This window comes from Gossypium raimondii, chromosome 3 (assembly GCF_025698545.1).
Source record: "Gossypium raimondii isolate GPD5lz chromosome 3, ASM2569854v1, whole genome shotgun sequence".
NCBI lineage: Eukaryota > Viridiplantae > Streptophyta > Magnoliopsida > Malvales > Malvaceae > Gossypium > Gossypium raimondii.
Window position 1 is genome coordinate 8,350,736 of NC_068567.1, and position 26,579 is coordinate 8,377,314.

At 34.5% G+C, this 26,579-nt stretch overlaps 1 protein-coding gene across 2 annotated transcripts; it reads right to left on the minus strand.

The window, feature by feature from the left end:
* Positions 1-7,891: 7,891 nt before the first annotated feature.
* On the minus strand, positions 7,892-14,967 carry LOC105796998 (embryogenesis-associated protein EMB8). 2 transcript variants are annotated; one of them, XM_012626894.2, is made up of 15 exons: positions 14,877-14,967; positions 14,160-14,262; positions 13,961-14,050; positions 13,803-13,864; positions 13,592-13,692; positions 12,904-12,993; positions 11,884-12,006; positions 11,279-11,356; positions 10,243-10,328; positions 9,873-9,921; positions 9,323-9,379; positions 9,112-9,242; positions 8,938-9,021; positions 8,549-8,615; positions 7,892-8,474 (listed from the first exon to the last, which is right to left on the minus strand). In XM_012626894.2, exons 1-15 carry the CDS (start codon positions 14,950-14,952, stop codon positions 8,016-8,018), a joined length of 1,656 nt encoding a protein of 551 aa, XP_012482348.1. In that variant the 5' UTR covers positions 14,953-14,967; the 3' UTR covers positions 7,892-8,015. The 2 variants fall into 2 exon arrangements, with proteins under 2 accessions (XP_012482348.1, XP_012482347.1); XM_012626893.2 differs by lacking the exon at positions 14,877-14,967 and having other exon boundaries at positions 14,160-14,703.
* Positions 14,968-26,579: the final 11,612 nt, after the last annotated feature.

A 26,579-nucleotide genomic window follows, 5' to 3' on the forward strand; every position in this document is an offset into this window, starting at 1 on the left:
ATTCGGGATTATCTCGAAACAACTAAAAGAGAAGTAATACTGAGTGCTATTCACGCAGATGAAAATGCTTGTTTCAGATGTGGTGCACCAGATGTTACAGCACCTGCAAGAACATATGCTATTCACGCTAGGGAAGAGGTATCCTCCCCTGATGTGATTACAGGTACATTTTCTCTCTATGATACTCGTGTTATTTCTTTGATTGATCCGGGTTCGACCTATTCTTATGTTTGCATGAAATTGATGCCTAGTATGAACATGCCCATAGAATCTACCGAATTTGTGATTAAAGTATCAAATCCATTAGGCCAGTATGTGTTAGTAGACAAAGTATGTAAAAATTGCCCTTTGATGATTAGAGGTCACTGTTTTTCGGCCGATCTCATGCTATTGCCATTTGATGAGTTTGATGTGATTCTTGGTATGGATTGGTTGAATGCCCATGATGTGATAGTGAATTGCGGAAAGAAATACATTGAGTTGAAATGTGAAAATGGTGATATTATCCGGGTTGATTCAGATGAGTCAGATGGTTCTCTCTCTATGATTTCTGTTATGTCTGCTCAGAAATGTTTGAGAAAAGGGTGTGAAGCTTATCTTACTTTTGTATTGAACACTAAAGATCCAGAATTGAAAATTGAATCAGTGCCAGTGGTACGTGAGTATTTAAATGTGTTTCTGAAAGAATTGCCAGGTTTGCCTCCTGTTAGAGAAGTTGAATTTGGTATTGAGTTGATTCCAGGTACAACTCCTATTTCTATTGCTCCTTATAGAATGACCCCGTTGGAATTGAAAGAATTGAAAGCTCAGTTGTAGGAATTAACTAATAAAGGTTTTGTAAGGCCTAGTTGTTCTCCGTGGGGTGCACCAGTGTTTTTTGTGAAAAAGAAAGACGGTTCGATGAGGTTGTGTATAGATTATCGGAAGCTTAACAAAGTAACAATAAAGAATAAATATCCACTGCTTAGAATTGATGATCTGTTTGACCAGTTGAAAGTTGCTACTTTGTTTTCCAAGATAGACTTGAGATCCGGTTATTATCAGTTGAGAGTTAAAGAGTCAAATGTTTCGAAGACTGCTTTCCGAACTAGGTATGGTCACTATGAGTTTCTTATGATGCCATTTGGATTGACTAATGCTCCTGCTGTTTTTATGGACTTAATGAATCGAATTTTCAGACCTTACTTAGATAAATTTGTAGTTGTGTTCATTGATGATATTCTGATTTATTCTCGTGATGAGATTGAACATGCCGATCATTTGAGAACCGTTTTACAGATTTTTAGAGATAATAAGCTTTATGCCAAGTTTAGTAAAAGTGAGTTCTGGCTTCGGGAAGTTGGATTCCTTGGACACATTGTCTCAGGCTATGGTATTAAAATTGATCCGAGTAAAATTTCAGTAATTGTTAATTGGAAGCCTCCTAGAAATGTATCAGAGGTTAAAAGCTTTCTTGGATTAGCCGGTTATTACCGATGATTTGTAAAGGGATTTTCCATGATAGCTACCCCTTTAACAAGGTTATTGCAGAAAGATGTCAAGTTTGAATGGATAGAAAAGTGTCAGCAGAGTTTTGACAAGTTAAAGGCATTGTTGACTGAAGCTCTTGTTTTAGTACAGCCAGGACCGGGTAAAGAATTTGTGATTTACAGTGATGCATCCTTGAACGGATTGGGTTGTGTACTTATGCAGGAAGATAAAGTAATCGCATATGCTTCTAGACAGTTAAAGCCACATGAGAAAAACTATCCGACGCACGACTTAGAGCTGGCCGCCATTGTATTTGTGTTGAAAATCTGGAGACATCATTTGTACGGTGAGAAGTGCCGAATATTTACTGACCATAAAAGTTTGAAGTACTTGATGACTCAGAAAGATTTGAACTTTAGGTAAAGAAGATGGTTAGAATTGATTAAAGATTATGAGTTAGTGATTGACTACTACCCGAGTAAGGCAAATGTTGTTGCTGATGCATTGAGTAGAAAATCTTTATTTGCATTGAGAGCTTTGAGTGCCAGTTTGGCTTTATCAAATGACGGTTCCATTTTAGCTGAGTTGAGGGCTAAACCGATATTTCTTAAAGAAATTTATGAAGTTCAAAAAATGACAGTGAGTTGCAAGCTAAAAGGCTCAATGCGAGCTGGGTGTAGAGTCAGATTTTCAGATTGGTTCTAACGGTTGTTTGATGTTTAGAGATAGAGTATGTGTGCCAAAGAATGATGAGCTTATTCTAAAGATATTACATGAAGCACATAGCAGTTCTCTGTCTACTCATCTAAGTAGTACAAAGATGTATAATGATTTAAAGAAAATGTACTGGTGGGCAAGAATGAAAAGAGATATTTCAGAATTTGTTTCTAGATGCTTAATTTGTCAGCAGGTAAAGGCTGAACATCAGGTACCTTCAGGTTTATTACAGCCTGTGTTAGTTCCTAAGTGGAAATGGGATTGAGTTACCATTGATTTTGTAGCAGGATTACGTTGACACCGAAAAAGAAAGATGCAATACGGGTTGTAATTGATAAGCTAACGAAGTCAGCTCATTTTATTTCGGTTCATATGGATTATTCACTTGACAAGTTGGCTGAATTGTATGTTTCAGTGATAGTTAGACTACATGGGGTACCGTTATCGATTATCTCAAACAGAGATCCGAGATTTACTTCGCGATTTTGGAGAAAATTATAGGAAGCTTTGGGTACAAAATTGAGTTTTAGCACGACTTTCCATCCTCAGACTGATGGTCAGTCGGAAAGAGTTATTCAGCTACTTGAAGATATGCTCAGATGTTGTGTTTTATAATTTCAAGGTAGTTGGGAGAAATATTTGTCGTTGGTAGAGTTTGCCTATAATAATAGTTATCAGTCGAGTTTGAAGATGGCACCTTATGAAGCTTTGTATGGACGTAAATGTTGTACACCTTTGTATTGGACAAAGCTTAAGGAAAATCAGATTTACGGGGTTGATTTAGTCAAAGAAACAGAAGAGAAAGTAAAAGTTATCAAAGATTGTTTAAAAATAGCTTCAGACAGACAAAAGTCTTATGCAGATTTAAAAAGAAAAGAGATCAAGTATCAAGTTGGTGACAAAGTGTTTTTGAAAGTATCCCCGTGGAAGAAAATTTTTAGATTTGGCAAGAAAGACAAACTAAGTCCACGTTTCATTGGACCGTTCGATGTGACTAAAAAAATTGGGCCCCTAGCATATCGGTTAGCTTTGCCAACTGAGTTAGAGAAGATTCATAATGTATTCCATGTGTCTATGTTACGTCGTTACCGTTCCGATCCGTCACATGTGATCTCACTGACAGAGGTTAAGATTCAGCCAGACATGACTTATGTTGAAGAACCGGTAAAGATTCTTGATCGAGAGATTAAGCAATTAAGGAATAAGAGTATTGCACTTGTGAAGGTGTTATGGAATAGACATGGGGTTGATGAGGCTACATGGGAGCCCGAAGAGGCTATGTGAAAATAGTACCCAAATCTCTTCACAGGTAAGATTTTTGGGGATGAAAATCCTTGAAGGGGGGAGAAATGTAACATCCTGATTTTGGGTCTAGTCGGAACTATGGTTTCGGGACCACAAATTTGATGAGGAAAAAATTTTATTTTATTATATTTTATGGTCTACGATTTCACAAAATTATTTCATGAAAATTTCGTTCAAAAATTTCAACGTTTGGGCACTCAATTTAGTCAAAAGGACTAAATTGTAAAAAGTGTAAAAGTTGAGTTCTACATGTTAGTGCTGTCCAATTGTTATGAAATTTTAAATTGGAGGTCCTTATATGGTAATTAGACCATTGGTTAATTTGGTAGACAAAAATGGACATGGTTAGACATGTTTCCAAAGTTTTTCATTAAGGGAATTTTGGTCATTTAGTTATTGAAATGAATTAAAAACAAAATTAAAAGCCAATTTTTGTCCATCTTCAACCCCATGGCCGAATTTCACAAGGGGAAACCATGGCTAGGGTTTTTCAAGCTTCCAAGCTCAATTGTAAGTCTGTTCTAACCCTGTTTTTAATGTTCTTTACGTTTTTAGAATTCTTGTAGCTTAATGTAGCTTATTCTAGCAATAATTTAACCTAGGGTTCATATTTGGAAAAATACCCATAGGTGAAATATGTTTATTTTGATGTTTTATGGTAGAATATGAAGCTAGAAATTATGTTAAACAACTTTTGCTAGTCTATTTTAAGTGAAAACGAGTATATTGACATAATCGGCAAAAATACCTAATGTTCATAAGTAAGTGTTAGAGTAAGAATTTGATGTTTTCATAGAAGGTAAAAATGTTCAGCATGTTATAAAACATAAGAATAAGAGATGAAATTTAATTTTTGAGTTTTGGGGCAAAAGTGTAATTATGTAAAAGTTTAGGGGCAAAATCGCAATTTTGTAAAAGTTAGAGTCGAGGACTGTTTTGATGAATGTGGGTATTAAATAAGCTAAATTTTCAATTATAGATCACGAAGAACGAAATCCGGAGCTAGACTGGGGAAAGAAAAAGATTGAAGACTAAAGTGTTAGATTTGATCACATTTTTGTACTAAGGTAAGTTTACGGTAAATAAATGCAATATTTTGATAATTATTATTAATGCTGTTATTTTTCAGCAATTATGTATTTATTTCATGAAAATATCTAATGTTAACTCAAGTTTGAGATGACAGAGAATCAGTGTTAAAAGTCCCCGTTGAAACATGAGGAATGTATCAGATACAAATGTCATGACATTAAGAGGATGAGATCCCATGTAAGACCATGTCTGTGACATGGCATTGGCATCATTGAGATTATGAGAGGTCCCACGTAAGACCATGTCTGGGACATGACGTTGGCACCGAGATGAGAGGTCCCATGTAAGACCATGTCTGGGACATGGCGTTGGCACCGAGATGAGAGGTCCCCCGTAAGACCATGTCTGGGACATGACATAGGCACCTATATGAGAACTCTGATGTAATACCATCTCTGGGATATGACATTGGCAGTACAAGAAACATCTCATGTAAGACTATGTCTGGGACATAGCTATGGCATGTTATATTCAGACAGGAGACCCGAGTATCCTTAGTATTCCAAGTGATTCAACAGGCTAGTAAATAGACGATGTTACATGAAAGTTCAGGTAAAAGCCTAATAGACAAGTTCAGGTGAGTTAATAAGATTAAGAGTATCTCAGTTATCAGTTGAGAAAAGAAATTTTAGCAACGAATGAGTAAGTTAAGCAAGCAAGTAAACGAGTAAGAGAGTAAGTAAAGAAGAAAGTAAAGATCTTAATGCTTAATGAAAATTTATGAATATAATTGTTTATGATAAATGTTGTTATTTATTTACTTGTAAATATACTAAGCTTTATGCTTACTTCTTTTATTTCTTTTTCTTTCATATAGTATTATCAAGCATAGTCGGGATCTTGAAGACGTCGGAGAGCGTTCACACTATCAACCACCACAACTCGATATTTTAAGATGATAAATGTTTTGAGCTATGACGTGTATAGGGACTTGGTCATTTTGATTGTATATTCTTAAGATATGACCAAAAGATGATATGTAAATATTTGATGATGAATAGTTATTAAAATGGCTAAGTATGAAGGTGTTTGTTGTTATAAATGTCTAGGTGCTAAATTATGCATAGAAATCATGAAAAAGTAAAAATTGGTAGTAAATCAATTTTGAGACAGCAGTAGTGACGTGATTTTGAAAAATCACCAAGGATAGTAGAAAATGAATTAGAGGGTGGATGAGATATAGAATTAAATATTATTGAGTCTATTTTCATAGAAAAATAACGGTGTATACAAAGGAATTATGTATTCTGAGATATTTTCATTTTAGTTAGACAAGGTCAAAGTGGTTTTCGGAATCCCCTATTCTGACTTTGTAAAATCACTAAAAATTTTACAAAAATAGTTATGAGTTGTAATTTATATGTATAGATTCCTTATTAAGTCTATTTTCTTTAGAAACAAGTGAGAACACTATATGAAGCCTGTACAATTAGATAATTGAATTTTAGTGACAAGAGGTCAGGACAGTCAATCAGTGAAACAGGGGAGATTTTAACTAATAAATTGTACTAATTGTCTCAACCAAAAATTCTGAAAAATTTATGGTAAAAAGATATATGAGTCTAGTTTCAGGAAAAATTTACGGATCTAAATTTCGAGTTCGTAGCTCGAGTTATAATTAATTTAGTAACTACTGCGCAAGTGGACAGCCTTATTATGAACAGTGAAATAACTTTTAAAAGTAAATTTTTATGCCCCGAACTTTTAAGTTAAGTCAAGTAACGCCTCATGCTCGACTCTGGCAACGGTATCGGGTAAGGGGTGTTTCATTAGGGTTGAATTAGGAATCTTTGGTTCTTTCCTTGTTTGGTAATGCCACACCACCAACAATATGGATGGTAAACTGCTTGTGTGGTCAATAATCTGTTTCATGTCAGACATTCTCATTGTACGAGGTTGTTATATCTTGGTGACCTCTTAATGGTCCTTCTAGAGGCCAAAAGCGGGTGGTCTATTAAGGAAAAAAGTTCTACCCATAACCTTTCTCTAAGTCGTAAATCGGAGAAAAAACGTGTTTAAATACATTCAAGCTCACATACCCTTAATTATTATAGTAACAACAATATCAATTAAATTAATTATGAATTATATGCATTGTCAAAGCTTTTTTGTGCTCTTGGATTAGATCCTAGTTTAAAGCAAGCAGTTGTTGCATCTTACAACTGAGAGTTTCCCTTCCTTATATAGAGAAGGAATTTTGGATAAGATGGAATTTGATTCATGACTCGTACAGACAATAATGCATAAGAGGACTATGACTCATCAAACTTTATCAAAAGTAAAGTTTAATAATTTACAAGAGGACGATGATTCACTCATACTTTAGTAAAGTAAAGCATAATAATTTATAAGAGGACAAAAGACTTTTTAATCAGCCTCTCTCAATCAGTGTCATAATCTGTGATGCAATTCAACAAAGAAGAAATAGAGTTCCTTGGCATGATTATCAGAGACGGCAAGTATCAGCCCAATGCAAGCATTGCTGAAGAATTGAAAAAATTTCCAGCTGAAAATCTTTCCAAAAAATAAGTTCAACAATTTTTGGGAATTGTAAATTATCTTAGAGATTTTGTTCTATATTTCTCTTCTTTTCTTCTTTAGCCCTGTAATATTTTAGTTCCAGCTGTTCAATTCTTTCTTCCAAGTAGAATCAGATTATCATTATAATAAAGTCAAATGCAATTAACAAGTCCAGGGTATGTAAATGAATCTATAATAATTGCTGAAATTTCAAAGGGATGACTACTAGGATTTGATGTTGTCTCGCACTCCCTATGGCTTGAATATTTTTTGTATCTCGAACCAAAAGAATATTATTTGTATCACAATATAAAAGTATTCAAAGATAAGAAAAGAAAAAGGGCCAATAAGTTTGACTTTCTTAGGTTTGATTCCTAGCAATGAAAAAGGTCACTTTCTTACCAAATTCATGTCCTTTCAAATATGAGTATTTTTCTTAAAATTTGAAATTTAATTTCTCTATTTTCTAATTATTTTTGTTAAGTTTATTGATTTGACATTTGAAATTTAAAAAAATTCACTTGATAATCATGTTATTAAGAAAGAACTTTAATTTAACAAAAGAAAATAACTTTAAAATTTAAAAATAAATGAAGTAAATTTTAAAATGAAAAGATAAGAGATTAAATCCTATTTTGGGTTGATGGGTTTGAAATTTGGTTTGATTATGTTGGATTTTGTGAATGATAAAGATTGGGAGAGTGAATAATAAGAATTTCATTATGTGAGTAAACGCAGTATCCATGTTGTTGCTTATGGATATTATGATATATGTGGACTTAAAATCTTTAAAAATGATAACTAATTACGATCAAATTAATAGAGAGATTATTAGTTCACAATTAGTACAAGCAAAAGCCCTGTTTTGAGGAATAATGACACATAAAACATGTAGAAAATACATCTTTTACCTACCTTCTATGAGAAGTTGCAGCCGAAAAATTTCTGAGCTTCTTCTTCCTGGAAAAAATGCGAAGAGCTGAACCTAGTATTGGCCAACTTGTAATTATGGCAATGTAAACTAGTAACCACACCGATTTTCCGTTTTTTCGGAATAGAAGATGATTCAACCATCTTTTTGATGCAGCAATCACATCAAAACACTTGATCCGTTGCAGGCTTGAACATTCACCTGATACTTCACCACCACTGCCTGCAACATCTGACTTTGCTTCCGTCTGCTGCTGTGTTTGTTCCGTTCCTAAAACAGTTTTATCTTGAATACTCCCCAACCCCGTAAAGTGTTCGACTGATTTATTTCCTGCATGCGCGCTACCAACTGCAGCCACCATTCCATCTTCTCCAACGTTTACATAAGGACCCTGATCAATCGATGATTCGATTGATGCCTTCTGCTCTGTAATCTCAGTCTGCAAATGCAGCAGCTACTTCATAACCCTAGCAATGCACATTTAAATGAAATGAATATAAAATAAAAGCAAACCTTCTTTTTGTGCATATGTGAACTAGAGTGTAGGACACCAAGAAATTCGTCAGTGGCCCTCACCCACCTGCATGATTAAAAGAAAGAAAGTATGTGTCAGAACAGGTCTGCCTTTCGATGTCTTAAAAGAATTACATATCAACATCCATGACACCTCAAAGAAACATTGAAGCCCATGGTTGGAGTTCCCTCTCAATTTCAGTTAAGGGGTTTCATAAATGACGGCAGTAATCAAATAATAACATTAAAAAAACAGCCACCAGGACTACTTGGATTGAACTAAATAAATTTCTTGAAATTCTTTTATCAAGGGAAGGCTGATTTATAGCATCAATAGATTTGACATATTATACTGGTTAGTTATGTACTAATGTGAAGCTATAAATTACCATAGTCTAGATCCAGTTATTCCCTCAAAAAATGCGAGATGTCCTCCATGTTTTATGGTGGCCAACACAATATTTTTATTTGCCCTGTTAAAGACAGAGTTGAAAGGTCAGTTGCCCAAAATAACACAAGAAACTCAAAGATAACATTCAGTAGCCTGGTTACAGGAGCTCCACCTGCATTCATCCCAAGGAATAGCTTCTCTCGTACAGACCGGATCATCTAGAGCACTGATACAGAGCAATGGCACTGACACATTTAACACATAAGGAGTGCTGGTAGAACGCCTATAGTATGTATCCACAGTCTGAGAAAACAGTATGATACTTTTGGTAACTCATAATATGCCGGCAAAGAAGAAACAATGGATAAAGTTCCAGATGGTACCTCAAATTTTCCAACCAAGCAAGTAGCGAAGTTGTCAAAATCTCGAATTGAACGTGACTATTGAAAGCCAAGAGGATAACCATTAAAGTGTAAGATTTAAGCAAGAGAAGCAGAACAAAGCAATTTGAATGAAAATTAATAACATCATGAACATGCTGTACTAGCAATAAACTTAATAGTGCGGGTTGTAAAAAGGAAAGCAAAGGTGATTCGAAGGCATCCAAACTTAATAGTCCAAACTTCCCTTGAGGTAAGAAACAAATCATTCAAGTATGCTTAATTCTACAAGTAATCATGCTCAATGTTTTCATGTGGAAACTATCCAGGACTGGCCTGGCAGAAGGAAGGATAAGAAACATAACATATATCAATCTCTAGATTAGATATTTTAGTGTTAATTTTTGCAAGATGAAAGCAAAATGAGGTAATTTTTATCTCCTTACAGCTGTATGAGAAACAACAGAACAGCATTTCATCTTCAGATCTATTATAACTATAGTAGTGACGCATCCCAAACAAAAGGTGGTCCTCATATAAAAAAAAAACTAACCTTTCTTATTCCTTCCCAATTAGCCAACAGAGAATAGCGAGGCTCATGCCTACAATAAACATGTGGGGTCATATCAACTCTAGGAAACTAAAATATAAAATCTATTACTACATCAATTGAGACATATCCAAGAACCCCATTCTCCCCACAAAGAAAACAGAAACAGGTATTATAGGTAATGTAAAGCTCCAAAGGGTAAAAGAATTGGAACAGAAACCAGTTAATAGGTACACTATTCCTGAGGCCTCACTCTGTATGCCTCCTCTGAAAAGAACAAAAAGGTTCCAACAGTTTTGAGTTTCAGACAGCAAAGACCTGCATTTAGGCCTAAAATCTGACGAGTTATTTGAGGAAAGCAAAACAGACATACAATTTTGCATAACCTTGAAGGCCAATTGTAAGGGCTCTATCATATAACTTCTGAAGTAGCCTGCGGCATATAAACCTATCACCAATCTGCAGAAGATGTAAAATTAAATGAAAGAAAATAACCAAATGATGAAGAAGAATTGCAGATTCATATGGATGATCACATATCCTGCTACGATGTCAAAGAACTAGTAACTTAATATGGCTAAAGCAGGTATACTATCATAACTAATTTAACTTCCAACACCAGCTCCTGAATAAGGAATACTTATCAACATAAATCTATATATTCACACCACAATAAGTCAAAAACTTCTAAGAATTAGCAAGTGAATGGAAAACGTAGGATGTCATGGAAGATGGGTAAGAGTTCATTTGAGAGCTAATGTATTAGTTGGAAGTTTTTGCTGCTAGAATTGAGCACGGAATTGATTGAAACAAATAGATTTAGGTTCTGTTAAGTTTCTTTGCCAAGGCTAGAAAGTTAGTTTTATCTTCGAGAGCTTAGCATGTGTCATTTCAACTCCAACTGAACCAAAATGAGTGTTTTTTTCTTCTTCTTTTTGTGGTTCCAAGTTAATTTCTTGCTGTATCTTAGCATCATTTGATAATTGGTTCTATTTATAACCTTGGGGGTCAAGAATTAATACTCAATCAATAGCATGTGCATAAAAGGGAGGTCCTAGTGAGGGAATCATTAACACTATTAACCAATCAAATTATTATCAATATAAACCAAAACAAAGAATGCATGAAAACGCATTTCACTTCATCTCAATTTCAACAAATTACAAAGACATAAGCCTAAAAGATTAAGAACAAAGATAATTAAAAATTAGCAGTTAAGGAATAATGGAGATATGAGAAATTTATTTATTGGAAGAGAAAAAATATGAAGAATAATATAATGGCATACTCTGAAGATTCAAACTAGCAACTAACAAAATAATGAAACTTTGAAAATTTTCTTCCATAAAACATAGGCCACTTGAAACCTGAAACTAATAGCTAGATTTTGGTATAGATAAAGCACTAACCAAAAGGTCCCATGGGGAGCAAATAGCCACTGCTCCAGCTACTGGTACTTTCTCTCTATCCTCTCCAAGATATTTCACCTGTTGGAAATGATTGATACTAAGATGTCAAAGGTAAATATGATGTTGGTATAAGTTATAATTCAAGGTAACAAAATGTAACATAAAATGGCATGGTTAAGCAAACTGCCTATTGGCTAATCAAAAGAAAAAAAAGAAGAAGTAAATACACGAGAGTGTATGCACACACAGAAACAGAAACATATATGTATATATCCAAATTGCCTAAAAAACACTACTTTTATGTGGACAGCGGAAGGCCTAGGACCATTTATAGGACCAATAACATGGACTTAAGCCAACTTATTCTAATCTAAATAAGCTGAAACGTGGAGATTTACAAGAATCCAAAATGCATCTATTTGATTCTTGTAAAAGGAGAAGGAAATATCCAATACATCACTGGTGAAGAACTGGCATCTAACATAGACAAGACCAGTTGGTAGATGCATGGGAGAGGTAGATAATGCAATAAATTTCGTAATAAAACTTTTGTACCAAACAAATAAGAAATACAATGTCAAAGAAATTCAGACCAAGTAACATACCAGAATGTTGGCACCAATGCTAGTTCCAATAGCAAATAAAGGAGCCTTCGGATACTGATGATGAAGATAATCAATGACGACTCGGGCATCCTCTGTCCAACCAGCATTATAAAAGCAATCAGACTGCAAAAGTGTTATTACAAAATACAACATTAAAAGAAATAGATCTATTTCACATTAACAATGTTAAATTTTATAAAAAATTATGAAGAAATTATTAATAAGAACAGAATGGTTAAGCGATGACTAATCTTTATTTAACTACAAGATAGCTCTTAACATCTGAAAATTGCCAGAGGAAGTACAAGAAGCCCTCAGCTTTTAACCAATACACTATAGTTTTCATCCATGCATACTTGTTCCTTGGAGCATGGCATACAGACAGCCAAATACATCTCACCAATAAACTACCAGTCAAAGATCTAGGTCACTGTATTAGTTCTTAATAGAGGAACTAAATGAATTTTTAAAAATAAAACAAAATAACTAAAAATAAATCACCACAATGAAATGTGCCACAAATAAAAAATGCAACTAGTTTTATTTTACTCGGACTCGGAGTTCAGTGTTATATACAGGTATGGTCAACTTTTTCTAATTATTTCCAAATATTTGGAAGGTTATACCTCCATACCTACATTTATTGAATATCATCAGATATAGGTATTTTAAGGAACATGAAAAGTCTGCACAACATAGGCCTAATTGATCTATCATTATCAGGTTAAATACCCAATGCTCTGTCCTTTTTAATTAAATTATTACTACCTTTATATCAACCTCCAGAAACTTAATTGTTTAAAAAGCTCATCAGTTAAACAAAAAAATCAAAGTATTTTTCGATGTCGATTGATTTCACAGACCAATAGAATATAATTATAGGAAGTTCAATGTCCATCATGCAAGATAGATTACTTAGGCAAAATTCTAACTCAAACAGACCAATAAAAAAAGAACACATAAAATACAATTTTAGTGAGCTAAATGTAGGAGGGAAATAAAAGAAAAAGAACAGCTCACAGTAATTGAAACACCACCCAGTCCTCGGTGGTTGCTAACTACAACATTCCATCCATGTTTTGCCAATCCAAATGCAAGGTGCTTAATGTACTGCAACAAGAATTATATCAAGAAAATTGTAATTTAGTAAACTATATTCCACAACAATCTCTTTCCCATATTTAACCTATGTGTCATTAATTAGTATATGCAATTCTTTAAGTGATTAGTAAGTGGAACAGGGAAGAATTAAATTGGCATCAATAGCAACAATTTTTTCTTAACCAGCCACTACATATAGGCAGTAAACTTGCAAAAGAAAGAAAAAAGAAGCAGCAGCACTAAATATACCTAACAACAAGAACCATGCGCAAAATCGATATATACAGTCATTAAAGCATATTCCATAAGCAGTAAGTAAGAAACCAGCAAAGCCTAAAACAAAATCGATTTTTTAGGCCTATCTATTACTAGGCAACTGAATTTGGAGACAGGATAGACATTTGCAAGTTCTAAATTGAGATCCTCATAAGCCCGTCAGCTATCTACTACCTATCCTTCACCTCTAACTACTCATTGTACTCTTGATGTTTCTATGCATAACTATCCAACTATCCTAGTTGGATTTTTCATTTGTCCAAGTTCAGCAAAAGTTGATACAAAGAGCATCTAGAAACAAGAAAAGAAGAGTAGTAAACATTTAACTTACTGAAGAAGTAGAATCACTTGTTAAGCCAGGAATGACAACCACCAAAGGTGTAGTGTCTTCCTTGGAGATAGTATGATTCACTTCAAAGGCACCTCTTGAAACTGTACAATTGTCAAACACATCAAAAGTAAGAGCTTTTTATAACCCAAAGTATGAATTTTTCTAGTAGTTATTATGTCTATCATAATATCATCAAAAGTTTTGCACTTACTATCAGAACTTGTAAGCCAATCTAGAGCTATGGTTCCACCATCAGAAGCATGAAAAAGTTGTCTGAGGAAACAGAGGTCTTTGTGAGATAAAAAGCACATGGGCCAACATATATATATTCTAAATCCAACATTATAAAGATAAGAAAAATTTTAGGACCTGCGGTAGCTGAAAGCAGGAGGGTTCCCGAAGAAATTGAGAAAAGTAGTCTGAAAATGAGGACTTGATAACCACGGTGTTGCTAAATACCTGCAATAATTTACCAAATCACCCGCCCCCCCCAAAAAAAAAAACTCATGATTGAAAGTGAAAGAAAACAAATTTGTGGGTAAACTAGAAAAAGGACGAAAAACGGTACCTGCCATGAAGGATCTTGCACTTGGAAACCACGCCATGGTAGATATGGGAAGTGGGGTGAAAGGTCAAAGCAACGGGAGCACCTCGGAATCCACTGAAAAAGTCTTGGAAGAAATGAAATTCCAGGAAATTGTAAAGGAAAACTACCCAAATCACCATAAACGCAATTACATAATGCAAAATAGGAATCAAACAAAGGGCACGGAATACTTCTTTATATGCATTGAGGTATGATTCATCCCATGAAATCGACCAATCCATTTGACTAAAATTTGGAGAAAACATGAATGGTTAAATCAAAAAGAAACTTGAAATTGGGGAAGAAGCAGTACATTCAGAAATTGGAAAAAAAAAAAAGTTGCCTTTCTTTTTTAATGGTTTTCCAGAATTAATGGAGAGAGGGAAAGTAGGAGAAAATTATGGTGAAAATTTCTTTGGGGGTTTGGTTTTCTGTTTGGGTGAAGAAAAAAAAATGATGACAGTTGAGAGTTTGGTGAGTGAATTTATGTCAAAAAAAAAAAAAAAACAACTATGGCTCTATCATCAATCATATCGCAACTAATGAACATCTGACAAATGTTTCACCTTTTGTATCAGAGAAACAAGGTAAAAATGGTTCAACACAATGCTTGGTATAAATAAAATATAATGAGTAGAACTATATCAACAATGCTGATATAGCAGCCAACCTCAAATTATAATAGAATAAGTTGCTTACCAGGTTCTGAGTGAGTTTTTCGTTCGGCTATAAGTAACAGCCGGGCCTTTCTACCATAGTTGCTTAGGGAGACCATCAAGATGTCCCCATGGAACTAACTTTGATGGTCATAGTTGGCAGCCATTTTTTTTTTTGTGAAAAACAAACAAACAAAGATTAAGTTAAATTGATCAAAATCACCACTAGTTTCATCTTGACTTAGAACTTTTAAGATATTATCGGGACTTCATCATAAACTTGTAGGCATGTCCTCTCATCTAAGCTCAATTTAGTCAAATAGTCGGCAACTCTATTATCTACTTTGGGAACATGTCAAATCAGCCAACGCCCTTCTATTCTTATGATTCATTAGACCCTCTTGAGTACTTTAATGCCCGATTCCCCTAAAAAATTATCCTATAAGGCTTGAGCTATCTTTAAACTGTCAGTATGAATCACAACTCTATTAAATCCATTACTAAGTGGAGTAAGCATGCCATCCAAAATACTCTAAAGTTCAGCCTCAAAGACCATGCATTTCTTGAGATATCAGTTATATCCCAAGATCAAATATTTATTCTAATCTTGCAACACTTCACCAACAGACGCTGCTCTAGACCCTCTATCCATCGCACCATTAATGAACAAGTGCAACCAATTCCCTGATATGGAAGTTCGAGTATTAAAGTCATGAACATTTAACTTTACCTCATTATGGTTCAACTCATACTGTTGTGCCCAAGTATAAGAAACTTTAACAATCTCAAGGGCATTGCAAGTTATGCCTTGAAAAATAAAAAGATTCCTATTCTTCCAGATGCACCAAGCAATTATCCCAAAAAGACAAGACCAAGTTGTCCCTCCTTTAGGCAGTCTCGTGGAATAACAAAGATTGGAAGTTAACCAATTTTGTAAGTCCTCAAAAAATAACCTATTATGTTGGTCAAGTGGGACGACTTGCATCCAAAACTCCTTTATTGTCGAGCAATCTCATAGCACATGAAAAATATCCTCTGTTCCATGACTGCAAAGTGAGTAAGAACTGTTATGCCCAACTCCCTGCCGAACACGCTCCATGTTAGTAACCAACCTTTGCTTGAAAACAATCCAAAGAAAAATTAATTCCGAAATAGTATTATGATTATGGCGTAAAGAAAAACAAAGCATGAGTGAGGCTGATACTGTTTGGAAACAAGAAATGATCTACTTCAAAAGGCAAGAATCAGAATTGTTATGTGCATGATTCGTGCATTATTTTTCATGCATTATGAAGCAACGGCAGCTACGACTCTCACTGTACTTACACGTTTTTTCCTTTCATATTTCAATTAATGATTTTTTTTTGGTTTGTTTTCTTCTATTACACATACGTACACACTCACACCTTTTCTTTTTGCCGCAAACATGTAAAAGTGTAAAACCCCCTTATGGCTCCCACGCAGGCGCGTATACTCTGCCTTACTTACACTTCCCTCTACCCTCTTTATTTTTCATTATGGTTCAGTTTTATTCTACGAACAAAAATTAATTTCCAAATAATATTATGATTATGGTGTAAAGAAAAACAAAACATGGGTGAGATTGATACTATTTGGAAACGATAAGAAATGATCTACTACAAAAGGCAAGAATAAGAACTATTATGTGCATGAACCGTGCATTATTTATGCATTATGTTTCGTGCATTATAAAGCAATGACAGTTACGACTCTCACTGTACTTACACGTTTTTTTCATTCCGTGTTTCAACTAATGGTTTTGTCGTTTATTTTCTTCTATTACACATACGTACACACGCGCAATTACATTTTTTTTGTACTGCAAATATGCAAAACTGTAAAAAATCGATAATGATAATGATCATGAAGCATCGGTAGCTACGACTCTCATTGTACTTACACTTACACGTTTTTTTGCCTTCCACATTTCAATTAATGATTTTTTTGTTTGTTTTCTTTTGTTACACAAATGTACACACTCGCACTTACTTTTTCTTTTAGTCACAAACATTTAAAGTGTAAAACCCTCTAATGGCTCCCACGTGTGCACGTATACTCTGCCTTACTTACCCTTCCCCCACCCTCTTTATTTTTTGTTATGGTCCAATTTTATTCTACAAACAAAAATTAATTCCCAAATAGTATTATGATAATGGTGTAAAGAAAAACAAAGCATTGGTGAGGCTGATACTATTTGGAAACGGCAAGAAATGATTTGATTCAAAAAGAAATAATTAGAACTGTTATGTGCATTATTCATGAATGATTCGTGTACTATTAAGTAACGACAACTACGACTCTCACTGTAATTACACGCTTTTCTTTCCTTCCGTATATTAATTAATGGTTTTGTCATTTTTTTCTTCTGTTACACATACGCACACACTTGCACTTACTTTTTCTTTTTGCTGCGAACATGTAAAAGTGTAAAATCCCCTTATGGCTCCCACGTACGCACATATATTCTGCCTTACTTGCACTTCCCCCTGTCCCCTTTATTTTTTGTTACGGTTCAGTTTTATTCTACGAACAAAAATTAATTTCCAAATAGTATTATGATTATGGTGTAAAGAAACCCAAAGCATGGGTGGGGTTGATATTATTTGGAAACAACAAGAAATAATCTACTTCAAAAGGCAAGAATCAGAATTGTTATGTGCATAATTCGTACATGATTCATGCATTTTGTTTCGTGCATTATGAAGCAATGACAGCTATGACTCTAACTGTAGTTACACTTACACGCTTTTTTTTCCTTTTGTATTTCAATGAATGATTTTGTCATTTGTTTTCTTTTGTTACACATACGTACACGCTCGCACGTATACTCTGCCTCACTTACCCTTCCCCTCACCCCCTTTATTTTTCCTTATGGTCCAGTTTTATTCTACGATAAAAAAATTAATTTCCAAATAGTTGTATGATTATGGCATAAAGAAAAAAAAGCATGGGTAAGGCTGACACTGTTTAGAAACAGCAAGAAATGATCTACTTCAAAATGCAAGAATCAAAATTTTTATGTATTTATAATCCCTAATCCGAAACCCGAATGTGGTACGGATCACCCACTCTCGACCCAGCCAGGCCCTACAAATGGTATTTGAACCTGACACTTATAGCCTCTCTCTTTCTCTTTCTCTTTCTCTCTCTCTCTTTGTGTGTGTGTGCGTGCATGATTTGTACATTATGTTTTGTGCCTTAATGATTCATGTTTTAATGATTTCTGCATTATGTTTCGTGCATTATGAAGCAGCGACAATTACAACTCTAACTGTACTTAAACTTACATTTTTTTCCTTCCCTATTTCAATTAATGGTTTTGTTGTTTGTTTTCTTTTGTTACACATACATACACACGTGCACTTACTTTTTCTTTTTGCCACAAACATGTAAAACTGTAAAAACTCAATGATTATGATGATGATGATGATGATCATGAAGCAGCGGCAACTACGACTCTCACTGTACTTACACGCTTTTTTTTCTTTCCTTATTTCAATTAATGGTTTTGTCATTTTTTCTGTTACACATATGTACATATTCGCATTTACTTTTTCATTTTGCCGTGAACATGTAAAAGTGTGGAAACTCGATGATGATGATTATGAAGCAGCAACAGCTACGACTTTCACTTTACTTACACTTACACACTTTTTTTCCTTTTGTATTTCAATTAATGGTATTGTCATTTGTTTTCTTCTGTTACACTTACATAAACACTCGCACTTACTTCTTTTTTCCGCAAACATGTCAAAGTATAAAAACCCCCTTATGGCTCCCATGTGCACGCGTATACTTTGCCTTACTTACCTTTCCCCCTACCCCATTTATTTTTCGTTATTATTCAGTTTTATTTTACAAACAAAAATTAATTTCCAAATAGTATTATGATTATGGAGTAAAGAAAAAAAAAGCATTGGTGAGGTTGATATTATTTGGAAGTGGCAGGAAATGATCTACTTCAAAAGGTAAGCATTATAACTATTATGTGCATGATTCATGAATGATTCATATATTATGAAGCATCAATAACTACGACTCTCACTTTAGTTACACTTACACACATTTTTTCCGTACGTATTTAAATTAGTGGTTTTTCGTTTGTTTTCTTCTGTTACACATACATATACACTTGCACTTACTTTTTCTTTTTACCGTGAACATGTAAAACTGTAAAACCCCCTTATGGCTCCCACCGACAACTACAATTTCTAACCCATCACTATCCCTCAAAGTAATTCTATCGTTTCAAAATCTACCTTTTCCTTATGTTCAGTTAACCAGTCCATACCAAGAATTACACTCGATTTACCATGACACTATGGCCGAAAGAGCTAATAACAGTCATACCCAAACCATTACTCTCTACAAGAATCTCTAACTTACAAGCCAATTCACTCAAAATCTATGAATGCGTAGAACCAAAATCAACCAAAATGAATAACGAAATAGACTGCAAAGTGAAAGTACCTGCGATAACGTTAGTCGAATCCTGATCATGCGGCTCCCTAACAGCATAAACCCAAGTTGGACCTCCAGACTCAACCAGAGTGGCAAAAATATGAGCAATGGCTCGTGGCCCAACTAGTTTCCCATTACCTCTACTGCGGCATCTAGCAGTGGAGATACATGTGCAAAACTATGGATCTGTGAAACCTCAACTCTGTTTGGACAATCTCTTAGTAAATGTTCCTTAGAGCCATACTTAAAACATCCACTCATCAGTTTACTGCCCTCTTCAGGATGCCTACACTCATAATGTGTACAAAGCAGCCATAAAAAACCACTCGTTGATCCACCAGTACTAACCACCACACTGCTCTACTGCTTAGACTGACTTGATCGAAACCTGCGTCTAGCACTTCTACTAGAACTCTGAGTGTCATGACCCCTCTTAGGTAGTCTCCTAGATGCACCATCAGAAACTCTCTTTCCCAATTTAGTCACTATAAAACGTGGTGGCTCAGCCAAAGTTTCCTCAACAGCTTTGGATTTCTCAACCAACTCATCAAAAAGCTCGAGACTCTAAGCCACTAGATAAACCAGAATCTTTCAATTAAGTCCAAATCGAAACCTCTTGCATCGGTCCTTCTCAGTAAGAACCATTTTAGGAGCATATTGACTAAGTCGTACAAACTCCGAATCATAATCAACCACAGACAAATCACCTTAAACCAGGTCTAAAAACTCTTATTTACGGGCTTCCATGTACTGTTCACCTAAAAACTTCCGTTTAAAAACCTCAAGAAAGTAATCCCAAGTCAATCGGTCTGTAATAGTACCTCTCTTTATCGTGTTCCACTAACAATGAGCTTCACCATTGAGTAGGGACACAGTACAACCCAATTTCTCCTTTTCAAAATAGGACATCTACTTGAGGATCCTTTCAACACCTTCAAGCCAGTATTTCACTACAGTTGGATTAGCTCCTTTCACTCTAGCAAACTCTTTACCACCCAAATCCTGCAGACATTCAAGTGACAACCCTCGATTAGCAGGTGCAAGAGTAGGGTTAGCACCAGCAATCCTCTGAAATGCCCTAATCATGGCTTCCATAAGATGGCCAATACCTTCTTTAGGTATATTCACTCTACACGACGACACAAGACGTGCAGAGGATGTACCATCCTCTTGAGTATTCACATTCACATTCATACATCTATAAGGCATTGCATATCTAATCTAACATACACAAACAAACCAAAGGTGTGAGTGACAGGAAAGTGATCCAAGGCTTGTTCCTGCAAGAAAACATTTAAATAAAGGCAATGTGTTCCCAGTCCTACCTCAACATCAAGTAAATTCATACAATTTTAAGTAGAGATAACTAAACTAGACAGTTCAAATATTAAGGAAAATTTACACACATGGGTTCCTAGATGCATGGGTTGCGTAACCTAGTCCGGATCTCTATAACCTAGGTTCGAGTATTATAAAACCTAGGCTTTGATACCACCAAATGTAACACCCTATACTTGGCCCGATCGTCGAGCCCGAGTAACAGTACGCTACATCAAACATCGCAACTGCTCACATTTCACACGGTCTCGTCTACATACAATCATTGTCACAATTATACATATTTAGAAGTTTAAGTCTAAAATACTCTAGGCAACATTAGCATTGATTAAACACTCAATGAACAATCTTGCAACAAGTTAAAAACATGCTTAGGGACCTCTTACGAAAATTTCCAAAGAAGTCACGTAGGTATCGATACACATTCACTGGTATCGATATTCTCAAAATAGGTATCAACATCGTAAAAAAATCAATACCTTTTTAGTATTCTATTTTTTTACAAAATTTAAAACTAAGCAGATTATCGATACAAAGCAAGAGTATCTATACTTTTACCCCGAGTATCAATACTCGTGAACTGGTATCGATACCAAATTGAGCTACTGTTTTCTTGCACATTCCTTTCAACTTAGAAGTATCGATACATATGGCTCGATTATCGATACCTCTATATAATTTAATAAAAATTACAGTAAAATAGGGTATTTCATAAACTCAGTCACATACCACTTCAACATGCATCCATAATTTCAATATTCAACATCAAAATGTCCATATTTTCAATTCATAGCAACATCAATAATTTCAACCAAGCAAACCAATAAACTACTAACAACGTCCATAAATCCTAAGAGTATTAAAATCAAAACAATCATTTAAAACATCATGATAATAATCAACCAACAATTCTACCACATTGCCTTAGTCCCTTAGTTAGAAAAATGATAGCAATAATATCACCTACTCAAACACTAAGCCTAACTTAGACCGCTTCTTTGGAATTCTGCACTGCCCACACCAGAAACACTAACTATCTGCAATGGTTTAGAAAACAGTGTGTGGGCTTAAACAAACTCAGTGAATGATCGAAAAAACTACCAATAAACATAATACCATACATTAAATGAGAACATCTAAGGCACAACTTCATACATATTTAACTAGAGTGACATACCAAAATATTCATGCATCAACTATCAACTCATCTAACTTTGTAATCACATAATCAGATATACATCACATTTCATAATATTTCATTTATTGATAAATTTGCACTTGAGGTTATGAAACATAAAAATGGGCTCTATCACCACATATTGGATATATGGATCTCCAACACACCATTGACTCGAAGAGTTGAACATATCCTAAAAGTGTAGCAACAAGCTAACACTTTCCAACACACCAATATATCCTGATGAATGGAGCTAAGCTCACATTCCCTTATCTCTCTACAACTGTCTCGAGCCTTAATGCCCTAAATCACAACACAAGAGTGAGTACTCACAAATCCTATGGTATGCCAACTATATCCAACGGTCTCAAAAGGTCACAAGGCCAAAATATCCACAATAAAACACATATATACTTACCATTTTCTGTACACTTTCACTTCACATTTACATCACTAGCACAACATCATCATTATCATTCAACATGTTTAACATGCCCACAATTAACACATTTCACAATAGCTATCACAAACATATATCTCATATCACATCATAATACTCAATCCACATCACATAATCACATATATCGCAAAATTAACAAGGGAAATAAGAAAGCTTACACACGGAACTTCATCTTCCGTGAATCACATTATTATTTACATCTTTTTTCACATAACTTTAGCTTGTTTAATAGTTAAATCAAAGTATGTTAGTATATATTTAGGTTTTTATGCTTAAAATAGTAATTTATGTTTTTTAGTAGATTTTATTACATTTATATATATCTAAATAAGATTACATAGTCTTGTAGGACAAATCAGGAGCTAAAGGTGCATATTCGGGCCGAAACTAATGCCTATATCGCGACACCAAGACAATGATGTCTCAGTATTGAAGAAAAAAAAGACAAAAATGAGTCCTAGATCGCAACTGCGTTCGATGTCGCGATACGCTTCCTACTGTGTCGTGACATACCCCTTGTGTTGCAACATCGCAGGCCTGTGTTACAAAAAAGCACCTGTGCAGCCCAAAAAAGTCCTGCAAGTGATAATGATGTTTTGGAAGGAAATTAGGTGTATGTGTCCTAGTCAAAATCTAAGGACTTCAAGGACAATTTAGCCACTTTAATATTTCGAGTTTAGCCTATATAAAGGCCATCATAATCAGTTTAAGGATACAATTTTAGGGAGACAAAATTATTCATAGGTTTTTATTTCATTCTTAGCTTTCACTTAGGGTATTTTATGTTTTTGTAATAGGAAGATCCTATTCCAAAGTGAGACTTTAGTGATTGGAGATTGTTCCAGAGCCACACTTTCATCGATAAATCCATGAATATCTCTTTCCTTTATTCTATTCTTTATATATCTTTCTTAACACTGTTAATTGAATGTTTGTGTAAAGATTAAAATCAGTTTATACTTTATCTATATTTTGCATGTTTCAATTGTATTAATCTTATTAATTGATTGAAAGGTAGAGTTTTCTTATCGGATCAACTATTTGGGAGAGGAAGAACTTAACCCTAGGCTTGACAACCCTAAAAAGTCATTTAGGTAGGAATTAAACCAAAATTGGTACGGCCTATCTGTGAACACCTTAGCCCCAAATCGGTCTGAACTGTGAGGTCGAGAGATAAGTAGTTATTGTCGACTCATTAGGTTAGTTAAACACCGAGAGATGTAACTTGGTTGATGACTAGTTGGTTGAATAGAGCCCTACATCAACAATTAGTTAGGTAAAACAATTGGATCTAAGCTAATGGAACTTACATAGTTAAAACAAGGGATAGGAGAAATTGATACCATATTAACACTACTAATTCATGACTCAAGTATATTAGTAATTATTTCTATTAATTAGCTTGATAGTAGCTTTCGCCAAATTGCAATCCCTTGGGCATGATCATCGGAGTACTTATCTATTTTGTTGTAACTATATTACAACCTGACCCGTATTCTTGCGGACAACGCCTCAATTCTATAAATTTTGTAAAAGTATTCACATTTTAGACGTTAGTACATCCAGAGGCGGTCAAGTTGTTGGCGCCGTTGCCTGGGATTGCAACAGTGATAATTTTTATTGAATCGATTACTTGTAAAAAAAATTAGTCTAAAGACGAACGAGCTAAATAGCGTACTAATTTTTATATTCATTAATTGTGTTGTTTTTATTCTCAATTCTTTTCCACTTTTTATTCTCAATTTTTTTCCACCTTGTTGACTAGAAGATTTAATTATGGAAATTTTTTATTATAAGTGGTTTAATGATGGAGTGACTTCTTGGGACGTCGAACGGAACTACATAACAGGTTGGTCGAACAGAGTTGTGACAAACCAATGGAGCGATGATAATGAGTGTAAAGACAATGAGTACTCGTACAAACCTCTTTATGAGTTAAACAACAAAGAAAATGATATGCCCAAACACTCAGATAAACACTCAGATGAGGCTCATTGTGATTTGCATAAGATGCCCTCATGTGAAACTATCGAGCCATCCAACACCGAAAGATTATCAAACATGTTAGACATGATGGAAAAAATGAGGAAAATGCTGCAAGAAATATCTGAGGCGCTACCTAAAAGGGAAGAGATCATGCATGATGTTCCCAACCTTGATCCTAAGGATCCCTGTATTATCATTGATCAGAGGGATAGATTGAATATGAATGAAGCGGTCTTCGATCCAATTGACAAAGAATTAGACATAACAGTAGATGTAGCCGATGAAGTAAAAGTAGAAGTAACCACTAGCATGAAGCTTAAACCAATTCTAATGGTAGGTGTAGAAAAGCCAACACACCTTCTGACCATAGCAGAAAAGGTATCAGCCGAAGAGATCGATGAGTTTGACTCATTCTCATCTGATAAAGGCAACAAAGCTCGAGTGACCAAACTTCACGTAACATGGAGAGAAGGAAGCTCGAGGTAATAATACCTTGAAAAATGATTTAGGGTTGGCTTGAATTTGGTACCAAATGGCTCGTAATGTGGATGTTGCGTTGGTCAAAAATAAGGCAACATCATTGGAAGCAACAAAAGGGGCTGGTTAATATATATCGACAGCGGAACAAATGTTGAATCAAAGTGTCAAGAACCAGCTGGAAGTTCTTCAATGGTGGCGAGACGAATCAACCTGGTTTTTAAAAGAACTTCTATTTCCTATTCTAAATTTTGTTTCATTTTTTTCTTTTCTATTTTCTTTTTATTAATTTTAGCTGTGTTTAGTTTTCCTACAATAGGTGTAAATACCATGGAGTGATAGAACATGAAAAAAAAATCAAAGAAGGTAGAAACTGGGCACGATGTCGCGACATCGTACCCTAATGTCGTGACATCCTAGACAAAATGCACCTTGCAACATTGGAGGCCCAAGTTCATCAAAATATTTTTAGATGTTCTGTCATCCATAATTGACACTTCTTCTTTTTAATTTTATTTTATTTACATTATATTTCATATTTCTTTTCGTAGAATTTTTTAGGTACTCTTTCATCCGCTTGGAGCACACAAATCCCAAGATTATCATAACAATAAAAACTTGACCCACTAAGAGAAGTTTTCTTGTTTGCACTTTAATTATATTATATTAAGGCAATGTATGTTCTAAAGTGTGGGAGGAATAACATAGGATTAGTTTGTGTGTTTTACTTTGTTTTAGTTAATTATTTATTTACTTTTCAAAAAGAAAAAATATTAGTGTTGCATGGTGCTTGGATTATATTAATACTATGAATAGCGATTGAAAATAATAAAAATGTAATGGCTCTTGTCAAGCATGAAATTTTTATTGATATAAGATAATTTGATAATTTTAAGGAGATTGATTATTTTACCTAGTTAAATTACATAATAGATTAGAATTACCTAAGTAAGAATGTTTGATGATGCCATATGAGATATAAGTTTTATAGATAGTCATAGAAACATTAATGCTTGGATTTATTATTATTCATTCAGTTTAATTTGAAGCATGAAAGAAATTGTGTATGATGGGATGCTTAGGGATGACCTAAGGCATTGTTTGAATAGCCAGTTCTCAAATGACCATACCTTAATGATATGAATCCCTAGTCTTCTTATTTGATCCCAATAACTCCTTTTTGATGAACCAAAAAAATTGAAACCCAAAGACTACACATAAAACTTGAACTCTTCCCTATCCTTGGTCCTTTAATACATTACGAAATAGATGTCAGTCCATAGATAATGAGGGTTTAAGTAGATACATCATGGTGGTTTTAAAAAATAGCGAAAAAGGAAAAAACAATGTGATATAGTGACTATAGTTGGGCAAAAATTGTGTGAAAAAGAAAATTACAGAAAAATTCAAAATTAAAAACAAAAAGAAAAAGTGTAGAATAGAAACAAAAGCATTATGACTAAGAAAAAAAATTAAAAAAGTTAAAGTGGAAAAACAAAAAGTCACAAAAGTGAAAGAAAACTCAGTCATCAATGCACCAAAACTCGTTAAGTCGACCATAGTTGCTAGTATTATATTGTATCTTCCTACATGGAGAGATAAGGTAGGTGAGAGATGGAGATAAAAGACGTTGCGTTTGGATGTGACATTTAGGGGGGAAGAGAGGGAACAATATCATGTGTCTAACTATTTCTAGTGTTTGATTCATTTTGAGCCATATCTTTCTTTAAATTCATACTGTCCTAACCCTTAGAACGTTACAAGCTTAGAAGACCAATGTGACTTAGTGTTCTCTGTACATAATCTTCAAAATTTGCTAACAATTA

Bases quoted from the DNA above. Each gene is read 5' to 3' on its own strand.
- LOC105796998 (XM_012626893.2), bottom strand. From the start codon at position 14,443: ATGTTTTCTCCAAATTTTAGTCAAATGGATTGGTCGATTTCATGGGAT. The intron at 11,357-11,883 runs GTATGTTACTTG...CATTTCCAACAG, and splicing joins GCATTGGTGCCAACATTCTG to GTGAAATATCTTGGAGAGGA. The intron at 9,022-9,111 runs GTGGAGCTCCTG...TGTCTTTAACAG, and splicing joins ATTCCTTGGGATGAATGCAG to GGCAAATAAAAATATTGTGT.